This window comes from Enhydra lutris, unplaced genomic scaffold (genome assembly GCF_002288905.1).
Source record: "Enhydra lutris kenyoni isolate GAN:26980312 unplaced genomic scaffold, ASM228890v2 scaffoldscaffold14, whole genome shotgun sequence".
NCBI classification, from domain to species: Eukaryota; Metazoa; Chordata; class Mammalia; order Carnivora; family Mustelidae; genus Enhydra; species Enhydra lutris.
Window position 1 is genome coordinate 29,610,735 of NW_019154098.1, and position 12,549 is coordinate 29,623,283.

The window sequence follows — 12,549 nt, forward strand, 5'->3', positions numbered from 1 at the left end:
TAATCAGGTTTTCTAAAAGAAAATCAGATATGACTTATCAGATTTTGAAATTTGATTTACAGTTACAAACATCACTGCTTTTGGAAGGTTATAGAATGATTCTTGGGGGGAAACGGCACCTCTAACATTAATATTGCCCTGAAAATAATCTAATGCTAACACATCTATCTGATCTAGGTGGCCTGACCTAAATAAAAGCAGATCTAGATTAAATAATACCAACTGTAAACAGACATTTCTGAGATAATCAGGGAAATCAGGATACTGAGTTGACATTTAGTAATATTAAGAATTGTTGTTTTATGGGGAATGCAATGATGCTAAAATAGTCCTCATTTTTTTTTTTTATAGTGCACACTCAACTCTAACATAAAATAATGGGCTATCTGAAGTTTGTTTCAACATAGTCCATTAGGAGTAGGGGAATATAAAAATCATAGTTGAAATAAAATTGGCCATATGCTGGTTAAAAAAAAAGAAAAAAAGCAGATCTAGAAATACCCAATAGGAGCAGGTGAGTTTACTTTGCCTTGACTGGCAACCGTTTTAACCAGTGAACCCTATTCCTTTAAAAACAGTGAAATTATTGCTTAAAGATCTCATAGCATTTAGGGTAAAGGAAGCCCATCAGTTCTACCAAATGTAGTGAGTCCATCTTCAAATTACCTCACAGCAGATACATGACAAGTTAAAAGGAAAGACCTATTTAGCAATATGGCTAAGTGATGGTTTGACTAACAAGGAAGAACCGAGGTCTGTAAAATGTTACCAGATCCTATTACGGTGGAGGAGTGAAATGCATGCAGGTGGTGCTCATCAAAACTCAAATTGTGATGCTACTGTTCAATTCAGGTATACAGGCAATGGTTAGAGCAATATGTACCTGGGGAATACTTTTTAAAATAAAAAAGTATTTAGGGGCGCCTGGGTGGTTCAGTGGGTTAAAGCCTCTGCCTTCGGCTCAGGTCATGATCCCAGGGTCCTGGGATCAAGCCCCACATTGGGCTCTCTGCTCCGCAGGGAGCCTGCTTCCTCCTCTCTCTGACTGCCTCTCTGCCTACTTGTGATCTCTGTCTGTCAAATAAGTAAATAAAATCTTTAAAAAAAAAAAAAGTATTTATATGTGTGAATGTGTCCTCATTACCGCTTTTACTGTATGTGAAATTTTTGTGTCTTGTACGTGGAAATGCAAAAGTGGATGACATAAATTTCAGAAGATATAACCATTAATAAAAATCAAAGCATGGGGCGCCTGGGTGGCTCAGTTGGTTAAGTGACTGCCTTCGGCTCAGGTCACGATCCTGGAGTTCCGGGATCAAGTCCCGCATCAGGCTCCCTGCTCCATGGGGAGTCTAATTCTCCCTCTGATCTTTTCCCTTCTCATGCTCTCTCTCACTCTCTCTCAAATAAATAAATAAAATCTTTAAAAAAAATCAAAACATAATTATGCAGAACTAAATTTTGCTTGAGGGTATGGAAATTATAATCATTAAATAGCTTTCTCTGGGCTTATTTAGTTTCTCCCCTTATAGTTTCTACTTGCATTTCTGTGTATCTAACTTTTGGCAAACCAAGCATTAAAAAGCCTCTTTTCTCCCTTAAGTTTAGAATATTCATTGAAATATTTTATTTTCTCCACTCACACTTGAAAAGCACCTTTTTTTGCAGTGATCAAAGTCTAATGACAATATTTTAATAAGGAAGTCTCTTTCTACCTTCCTTCAGTAAGTAGGAACATTATTAAATTTAGTAATACATGATTTAAATTATAAAATTTACCACTGTTTTGTCTTTTAAATAGTTATGGGTGATAACACTAGACCAATTTTTATTTTCACAATCTATAGATTTATTTTTGACACAAATATTTCTGTTAGGATGCTTATATAGAAGACAGGAAAATTTCAGTCAGATCTACGGTGCACATGATTTTTCAAAAACTAACAAAAAGTGAAAAAAAGACAAAAAGTGGGTTTGTTTACATTCAGTTTCTATACTATAGTAGAACTTAAATTTATATATATGTATATATACACATATATAACTTGAGTTTTAAATTCATAGCATTAACTTACTTGTTTCCATTAGCAAAGTTATATGTAAATTGTATATCATTGCTTCTAGTAACCTTGCTTCTGTCTTGGTATTGGAATTTCAGAGCAATATAATTTGCCAGGAATCCTTTGTATGCCAAACATAACTACACAGAAAATTAAAGAAGAAATCAATAATAATATCTTACCTTTAGGTTGTTTTATACCAATTCAAATTAATTTAACCTAATGCAATAAATAAATATTGAGAATTTTCTGTACAAAATGTTTCAGAACACAGAGAAAGAATAATTAATTTCAGCCGATGAGGTACAGAAGAATTGGAGAAGATTTTCTAGAAGAGGAAGTGGAGTTAAAGTGATCTTACAATTAAGGATTAATTCTTTAATGTTTTCTTAGATATGGTTTCCTTAAAAAATGGAAATAATCCACTCCCTATAATCAGGGAGCAATGTAAAATTTAAATCCATCTCTAAGTGAACTCTGCAATGAATTTAAAAGCCCATCACCCACCAAGAGAAGATAAACACTCAAGGAGATTAATTGGGATGTGAATGGTAGCTGAGCATTTAGAGAAGGAGATGAATATCACTGTAAAATAGTAATTAAATACCAATTTTAATGGTCTACAACATCTTAAGCATACCAAATATATTTAGAACTTAGAACTTGGGAACATGCATCACAATTTGAGAATTTTAAAACAAGAAAAAGGGTAAACAAGACTATGATTGCTAGTCTTAAATACCTATCCTAAAACTACCATTTCTGCTCATGCTTTTCCTTGATTGGATACCCAAGATCACTCCATGATGGCTATCCATTTTTGTTTCTTCTTAACAAATGGAAGAGTATTGAAGAGGTAATACATTTTTAATGGATTTAGTATTTAAATTTGTGTGCAAATAATTTTCTCTTAAATTATAAGATAAAGCAGAACACATGTGGGTGATACTATATATTTTTTTAATTTCTTTTTTTGAGAACCACCAGAAGAGGAAATCACAAGCACCAGAATGTGAACCACAATACCTGTCCAAAGTGACATGATTTCACATGACAAGCACTTTTCCCTGTCTTAGAATTTCATGAAATTTTATTACCAAAGTATTTTACAGATTAAATTAGCATATCATTTTGTTGGGTTTACCTGATTATAAGGAAATAATAAAATGTCTCCATATGGTAGTCTGTTTGGTTTAACATCTGCTGAGTCAAAAAGAACAGCTGGGTTTTTTAGGGAATAGCGACCACAGTAAGCATCAGTTTCAGCTGTCTTCTTCCCTCTGTTAACATGTTCCTACAGAAACAAGAATATTTCAAATGAAAACATGCTTTATGGTCCTGCTTTATTCCCGCTCATCTCCACTTAAGCTATTCAAGTTCCAACTTGGATCCATTGTTTCCCACTCACTTTAACTTGAAACATTCTCACTCTTCTTTGAAATTCTAAAGCTCTCATCTTCTATCACTCCTTTGGCTCCATAATCATATAATCCTTAGTACCTGTATTTGACTATTTCTTAAATCTTATCTTTCTCCTTATATCATGAACTCTTAAGAATATTTATTCATTCCTTCCACAAAAAAATTCCTTCCACAAAAAAAAACCTGACTGTGTGCCAGATTTTTGTTTGTTTGTTTAATCTTCAAGTTTCAAGGGAAGCATTTTATTATATAATGCCTTACTACAAATTGTACTCTCTGAAGTCAATGAGGAAACAGGATATACTCTGCAAGCAAAGAAAAAAAATAAAATATCCTATAGGTCTTACATTTGTCCATCTTGCTTACTTTCCCTTGATCAAGAAAATTCACATGCAGTGGAAATGTTGCTTTCACAAATGAATCACATTATGATGCAGGGAGATGCTAAAACAGACCTTATCAATAAATGTATAACAAAATTATTTTTGCAAATTGACAATAGGAATTAGTGTTAGTACAAAGAAAATCACAAAATTACAAGCATTTATATGAATTCTTATTGGGCCAGTGTCACAGTTCATTTAACATTCCATACCAGGTTAAAATCAGTTTCATAATCTCTAAAGTATTTCACGTCAAATCCTTCTTCAAAATTTGCAATTTGCGGTGGACACTTGGCGGTAACCATTTCTTCCACGGCTGCCTGAAACTAAATTAAGAGCATGAACTTTAGAGACTTATTTTTCGTGAAGGGTTACAACATTCATAATTCTACCACTAATTTCACTCATTAGTTATATTAAGACATTTGCATAATATAATTCCCATACTTTAGCCATCATTATGAGACCATTTCCTAAATATCTTTAAGTTTGTCATAATTTTAGTGTCCAATGTCTTTTTCAAGAGTTCTATTTTAGAATGACAATAGTTACATCCAGTTGGGTAATATTAGCTTACACAGTTGTCACATAAGGTAGACATGTTTGCTTAGCAGTTTTTTTTAAAGAATGCAAAGGATTGCATTTACTGTGATAAGCACTGGGTTATTGTATGGGAGTGTTGAATCACTATATTGTACAGCTGAAATTAATATTAGACTGTATGTTAAGTAACTGGAATTTGAATTAAAAAAATACTTTTAAAGTAAAAAAAATAAAAAGAAGAAGGCAACGAGGCGAACCTAAACGAATTAGCACCCAATTAAACAACGTTCCAAATGAATAGTTTTCTCAATTAACTCAAAATTAACTGGAAAGAATAATGCATTCTGTTTTCCAAAAGAAGAAATTCAGATATTCTAATAATATATTTATGCTTATTTTTAAAAAATAAATCATTTTGGATTCTTCAAGAATTGGTACACATTCACAAGTTCTCCTATAATTTCCACATCTACTTCTCTGGCAAAGCACAGATATAATGTTTAGAATTAAGGAGATAATATAAGATCTTTAATCATCAAACAAATATTAACTTAAACTCATTGTGCAGGTAGTTGTCAAAATCCAGTAATTCCCAAGGAAATATTCTTTCTACAGGAACAACTGTTGACATAGTTCTAAGAACTCCCCTCTAACCCCTCTGTCTCTGTGGTGTTTTCCTCCCTTCTCTGCTCTCTATGTGTTGGCTCCAACCCACTATGCCAAGTAAAAGAGCATATTACCACTCCTTAAAGTGTGGGAGTTCTTTTTTTTTTTAATAGAAAGGTGATGTTTAAATAGCTTTCTACTTGTGAAATTGTTAACAAAGAGCATACTTCAGCTTGTGATGACCATGGCGCCAGAGGCTTGGAAGTGATCCCATCCCAGTTCAGTGTGAATGTGTCCAAACTGGGTTTTCCTTTGATCTGTTCTGTAATATTTAGTGTGACATTGTCCCCTTCAAATGCTTCATAACAAAGCAAATCAAAATCTCCTGCAATGATAAGTACCGAACAGAATTTGAAGATGTTAATTAATAAAATACCAATATATTCATAATAGGCACTCAAAGTAAACAAAATTAGTTTTATTTAGTTGTATTATCACCAAAAAAAGGATGAATGGGAAGACGTGGATCCTTGAATTTGAGCAGATTTAACTGTAGCAGAAATAGCAAAACAGCAAATAAAGTGCTATTCATTTTGGGTTCCGTTTCCATGGCTTCAAAGAAAGGATTATGAGATAAACAGAAGGTGGTATTGGGACCATGAGGTAAAGATCAATGGGCAGGCAGTGGGATATTCCAAAAATTCTTTTAGTTTTGTTCTAGCACCTTTATTATAGAATAAAGGGCTAGACTGGGATATTGCTATTTTCTTTGAACATGAATACAGCACAAAACTGAATTCCAGGAAATAGCCCCATGTTTATGAGTCCTGTTTATACAATCTCACTCTGAGAGAAATAAGGGCTTGTCCTCAGATGTATCTCTGCTTTGGGAAGATGATTTGCTAGTGGAATCCCACTGACCTTCTCTGTTGGATAATGTCCTAGAATTTGCCCGGTTATGATTTTAGTACTTTATTTCTTAAAGTTGCTGCTGAAGCCTTAAACTTTCTCTCTTAATTGTAGATATGTTTCTGGGAGAACAAGGATAATCATATCTTCATTTATGCAGCATTTCAACAATCTAACCCTTGGGAAATTAGAACTTCAATTCATTAAATAAAATTCTTTGCCCTCCACTCAACAATCAAATCAACAATTGTATAAAATGAAACATAAACAATGAAGTAACATTTTACTTTTATGAGTTGGAAAATAATGATTTCCCAAAGAAAAGTAGAAAAAAAAATAAAGAAAGAAAGAATACATATTCAGGGACCTACTTTTGAGCTAGATAGCCCAAATACTAAGCTTGTTTGCTAAATTTGGATTTAAGACTTGAAAATGCAAAACATTAACAGGAAGTTAATAGTTGTTACTTGGAAAGGAGAGAAGTCAAATAATTTTGGACAGTACTATATTAAACACAGGTCAAATGTTTTCTTTCAGTTTTGCTTTTTTATGTTTGTTTTCTCACTGTAAGGATCCTTGGGGATTTTAATACTAAGGAGCTCTGTCAGTCTTCAAGAAGAAGCTGGCGTATGCAGCTTCCCATGTAGATGTGACCACAATCTTTTCATCAGGCAAGATCTGGCCAGACTAGTGTCTCCTGAGAAATACTGACTACTTAAACTTTATTTCCAGTATTCATATCTTCACTAACTTTTGCTAAATTACAGTAGGCTATTATGCGGATAATGTATCTGTAGTATACATAGTATATTTCCCATGCACTGGAGATGTACAATACTTAAAATACAACTAAAATTTTAATTATAATACAAGAAATTAACCATTTGATTTTTATTTCTCCTAAAATTAATCAAGGCTATGAATCCACTGCTTTTCTTCTGTCATTTTATGGAGTTTTGCCTTTTTTGTGGAGTTGTACAGGATACAAATTCGTTTCTTAGAAAAAACCTAACAGAAGTACAAAATGATATACATTCTTACCTCGAGTTGATATAAAAGTTACCATGTAAACATAGCTTTGGGCGTTTTGTGTTCTTATTACTTGAACTGTATCTGGTTTTATAGACCAGAGGTCATTTAAAGCTGATTGCAATAAGAAGTCAGAAGCATCGCCAGGTAGCAAGACTTTTGGATTAAAAAAAAAAAAAAAAGTCAAATGATTAGAGGTTTTAATTAAAAAATTAAAATCCTTTTGCACTACCATAGCCAACACTGATATTTTATATTTAAATTTTTTAAGGTTCCCATAGTCTGTATCATATGTTATCACTTAATGAAATTGTTTTGAAACTAATTCAAGTTCAATAATAATGACTACTTAATTGGATTTTGATCTCTTTAAGAGGAGGATCATGGGTTTTTTTTTTTTTTCTTATTATTCCCATAGTGATTAAGTACTGTGTTTGGAAAACAGTAAGTGCCTATTGATATTTACTTATTGAAACAATTAACAGAAATAGCAAAAAATTATATTTTTTGGTTTATTATAAAATACAGAGATCCAATGTCTTTGTTAACAGATAAATTAGTGTCTCATAGCTTTATCCCTTAATTTGAGAAACTGGAAGAAATGTTTAATTCTCTGTAATGGTGAATTTAATTCTTATTAGCTTATACCTGTGAGTCAGAGATATATAAATTCCGTATGTGCACTTAGATATACATTCATCAAGATCCTTATAAAAGAAAATGATATCATATACCAGGAAGTTGTTTTTACTGATGCCATTTTTTTATCCCAGTCTAAAGGTTTTTCTTCACAATATATTTTTAGCTTCTTTGTCTAGCATACTATTAAAATGATATTTTCCAGACAGTAGAATTTGACTAGAGCCATTTTTTATACTTTCATTTATAAATGAAGAGAAAGAAAATCTCCTTTGTTATATACAGCTTACCGGTTTTTTCCATGTTATAGATTAATCTATACTGATAGCGTGAACATGAATTCGCTTCCACACATGGACTGGTCACTGTGATCTTTTGAACTTCATTGGTTGCACTAGATGTTTCCCAGTTTTCCAGTGTTATAACCTATTTTCCAAGTTAAAAAACATACCTTTACTGCATAGAAAAATATATTGTAAAAGCATGATAGTCAACTACTCAATGCCTCTGGATTGCTCTATTTTACTGTAAATGATAAAATATTTTAAAGTTCACTCTTAATCCAATAACAGCCTCTTGAATTTTAATACAGATTCTCCAAGCCACAAAGTCAATAATCTTCCATGACTGCCTTGTCCCCAAACAGTATATTTCTGAGTAAAATTAATAAGCAAATAGAGCTCCTATCTTTGAACATTTACTTTCCACGAAGCACATCTATCATCATAGCAAACCTGTACTTCCTGGACAATTGTCGACTGGGATCTGATAACTTGTTCTTCATTCACTGCGTCTTCTGTCTGTTGCTCCGTATAGACATTTTTATACTGGTACAGGCCAACATCAATGAAGGCACTCAGTCTATACTCTTGCAGCAAGATTTCAAGGTAATATCTGGAAAGTAAGAAATTGTTTCCAATTAATAAAATTTCAACACTATATAAAACACCAGCCTACTAAATGATTTATATTGTAGTATTCCTGATTTTATTTTATTTTTTATAGTATCTCTGATTTTAAATATTAAAGTTTCATAGTGGTTTGTTAAAATAAAATGAATTGTGTAGGATATCTACATGAAAGATACAGAATTGTCCCCATTCATGACTAATTCATTCAGTTTTGTCAGTAAATATTTATTGAAAAACATACTACTCCTTATCCTCAAGGAGCTTAAAACAAAATTATATTTACATTTTAATGCAAACTCCCTGGCATAAAACACAGAGGGCATGTGGAATGTAAATACTTTCATATGTACAAGAAAATGACAGGCAGACTTAGATGTATCACATATTTTTATCAGAGTGGTTAAATGTGTCAGGGATGGAAGTTTCTTTCTAGTTCCTTCAATAATGGCTCCACTTATAACTTGGGAAATAAAACATAATTTCAGGAAGCTGTTATTGGTTATATTGATTCTGGTCCTCCAACAAGCTGGATCATCCAACTGCCTACCCAGGATAAGGCCTTCCTTGACCAGCTGATACAGGCGATGAAAAGCTACTGGTTACTTACCTAAATCTCTATCAATGTCACCACTGCTCCCATCTTTGGAGAAGCCAGCTGGGAGTTCCTCTAAATTGCCTGTCATCATTCAACAGATAATCTTGTATGTGAAGATAAGTATTCACAATTCATGATTGACTCTGAATGAGGGCCATGTACCACCTCTCATCCTTCTGGGATGATGGGGCGCTGGGTCATCCTCCTCATAGAACTGATACTGGAGGATTACATCAGGCTCTTCCCTGCCCTGAGGACCTGTTGGCCAGCTCCGCCAGATCAATGCGGGCAACACTAAGAAGCAGACCTCAAAGAACTATTCAATTCTGTATCCTTATTAGCAGCTTACAATATTCATTAGGTACTTTCTATGTACGAGACACTGAACTGAGCACTTGGTAGACATTATTATATTTAACCTTCACAAAATACTGTAAAATATATATTATCATTCTCTTTGTTCATATGAATAACAGGCACTAAGAGAGTTGTAAAGATTGAAAGATTATTAAAAGTTAGTAACTGAGGTATGATTCAAAGTAGAACAGGGTGACCGAAAAGATGTGTACCTAGAAATGGGGCTTTATTATCTGAGTAGGATGAATTTGGCAAACGAGCTCCCTTTGGAAAAGTCCCAGGGACCACTGTGCAATAAGCCAGCTAGAGTGGCTTATCCACAGCCATCATTATATATAACTATATAGTCGGTGTATAAATTGCAAGCTACCTCATGGAAGGACAGATATCAGACAGCAGATGTATTACGAGTCACTTTCATGTGACTCTGTGCTCCTGCCAAGCAGGTAAACTGAATGCATTTTCCAAGGGGAGGGCAAAGCCTGAAGGTACATTAACAGTTAATAGCAATAGGGATTAATTAGGTACTCCACTTACCCTTGCTGACCCAGTGATCCTGGTTAAAAAAACAAAGTTTAAGTTTTAAGTATATAAAGAATTGATAGTAGGAGGAAGAAGAGAAAGGGAATGGGATGCTTTCCTCATGTCATTAGTACTAAGATTTCAGTGAGAACACTGAGTATGATTTCTTTCAGGGAACTTTGATCCCAACTCTCTAGCTAGATTGACAGAAAGGTCCTAGTAGGAAACTAAGAACAGGATTAAGTAAATTTCACAAAATTATAATTTCTGCAATAGGGATAATTTAGATAGCAAATTTCCCAGGTTGGTTGGAGGTCATATTTTTGAAAATATAGAAATCATATTTAATAAAATTATAAAGAATGATGAATTATATATTAAGCCAATAAACTAATATCACTTCCACCAAAAAGCCAACTGAAAATATTTTTAGATATAAACTTACAGTTTTAAAATACCACATAATAGTTTAATGAAAAAAAAATCTTACTCTTTTCCTTTCTGAAGATGAATGTCATCTGATCTTTGTGTTGGACTGGAAAAATAACCATTGGCATTGGAAGAATGATATGCAATCCTCACCTTATCCCAAAAAGAAAGACAGGGAGAGAGAAAGAGAGAGAGAGAGGAGAATTTATTATTAGATCTTTTCAGCTTTATTTTTCACTTATTTGTCAATCCTAGAACTTTTATAAATAGAAAACTATGAAACTACCATATTTTTCTTCTAAGATCTATTAGCCATGGTGAAATAAAGTTTTTAAAAATTATCAAAGCCCACTTCATACCTTCCAACGTTATCTAACACCAGCACCACTATACCATGAATACACACAAACTACAGTTTTTCACAATTAGAACCACAATAGAAAATAGAAAGATGCATACCATTGTTATTGTTAAATGAAATACCCTTTTGCTCTGTGGAGAGCTTTAAGGGATTTAATCCAAATGAAGTCACTAAAAGTGGATCTGAAAGATGCTACAGATCACTAAATGGGTCTGCATGCTAGAATGAGAAAACTCTGGGCTTCCCATCAGGAATGATTATACCATCCTTGGAGGAAACATGCTGAAAAGCTACAGTAAAATTAGACTTCATATATTACAGGCAGCAACTTAAACTTGTTCCTCCCATTTCGGAGGCGATCTTGCCATATACACTGAGTCATAAAATGTATTTTTGATTTGATTTACTGACTTCACATTTGCAAAACTCTCCGAAAGAAATAATTAAAAAGCAGAACAATTTAATGAACACAAATGATCGAGTAAAATTTGTGGTCATAAAAAGTCAGAAATAAGCTAAAAACTTATCAGTATGCATAACGTTATTCAGGTTTAGTAATAATAATAAATAAATAATTAAACTATTCAGTCATCAAAAATTGTATTGTGAAAATCATTTAATAAAATATGGAAATACTAATATGTGACCAAAATGACTATGAAATTGGATGTATGACGTTATTTATATAAAAAACAAAAAAGACACAAAAAGAAATGATGTACTTCAATCTCATAACCACGTAATAGTGAAAGAGATCTAGTAGAAGAGTGAACTATGTTTACTCTTTTCCAAATTTCTTACATATGATTAAAACTCTTCCATAATTAAAATAATCTTTAGGGGCGCCTGGGTGGCTCAGTGTGTTAAAACCTCTGCCTTCGGCTCCAGTCATGATCCCGGGGTCCTGGGATCGAGACACATGTTGGGCTCTCTGCTCAGCAGAGAGCCTGCTTCCTCCTCTCTCTCTCTCTGTTTGCCTCTCTGCCTACTTGTGATCTCTGTCAAATAAATAAATAAAATCTTTAAAAAAAATAAAATAATCTTTAAAGGAAATATATGTATTTTTTCCTTCCTAGAGAAAACGTAGATACAGGAAAGTGTTTTTTTTGGTTTTTTTTTGTTTGTTTGTTTTTTTAGACCATGGTTTTCTATGGTGACTTTAGAGTTCATATTACACATGTTAAAATAGCCAAGAACCCAACCATGTGAAAATATATCTCAAAAGTGAGCTACATATAAAGGTTGTCCTATTGTTTTTATAATAGTAAATAATTTTCTGTAGCTTCCCTACCTTATCTTTTGGGTGTCCAGTTTGGCTGAAATAAATAGCATAACGGTCATCGCCTTTGATGTAGAATCTGTAGACGTCAGAGTCTGGAGCCACCAAAAATCCACTGAAGCGTGCAACAAATGTGTCTTGCTCCATGGGCCAAAGATAGGAAGCCGAATCTATCCAACTGGCCCCCATGTACCCTGGTGTTTCTTCGTTGTACTCAAGTATCTCTTCAAGACGCGCTGGTCGACTATTGTTCCATACCTCAAGCTTTAGACCTCTCCCACCTGAATATAACAAAAAAAAGAATACTTTCATCAGAATGTTGATGTGGTGTCTCAATGGCCTTCTACTTGGGTAGTGGTTATAGATATTCTATGCTATTCACGTTTTTGGAGCATGCTTGTCAACAAAACAATGACTCATACCCTCCATGTACCTGCACCTCTAGCGTAGAGTGCTGTTAAGAGAGCATACAATTTATTATTATTTCATATATTTGCACCTCAG

At 33.4% G+C, this 12,549-nt stretch overlaps 1 protein-coding gene across 1 annotated transcript in view; it reads right to left on the reverse strand.

Moving 5' to 3' along the window:
- The window catches only part of LOC111146633 (PKHD1 like 1), a 183,716-nt gene that overhangs the window by 139,593 nt on the left and 31,574 nt on the right, over positions 1–12,549 (reverse strand). Inside the window, exons 13-21 of the mRNA XM_022502266.1 lie at positions 12,058–12,326; positions 10,467–10,558; positions 8,326–8,485; positions 7,882–8,017; positions 6,965–7,108; positions 5,242–5,399; positions 4,078–4,191; positions 3,205–3,354; positions 2,076–2,200 (exon numbers count right to left, since the gene is read on the reverse strand). Of these exons, the coding sequence (XP_022357974.1) occupies positions 2,076–2,200; positions 3,205–3,354; positions 4,078–4,191; positions 5,242–5,399; positions 6,965–7,108; positions 7,882–8,017; positions 8,326–8,485; positions 10,467–10,558; positions 12,058–12,326 (1,348 nt within the window). The remainder of the gene's footprint in view (positions 1–2,075; positions 2,201–3,204; positions 3,355–4,077; positions 4,192–5,241; positions 5,400–6,964; positions 7,109–7,881; positions 8,018–8,325; positions 8,486–10,466; positions 10,559–12,057; positions 12,327–12,549) is intronic.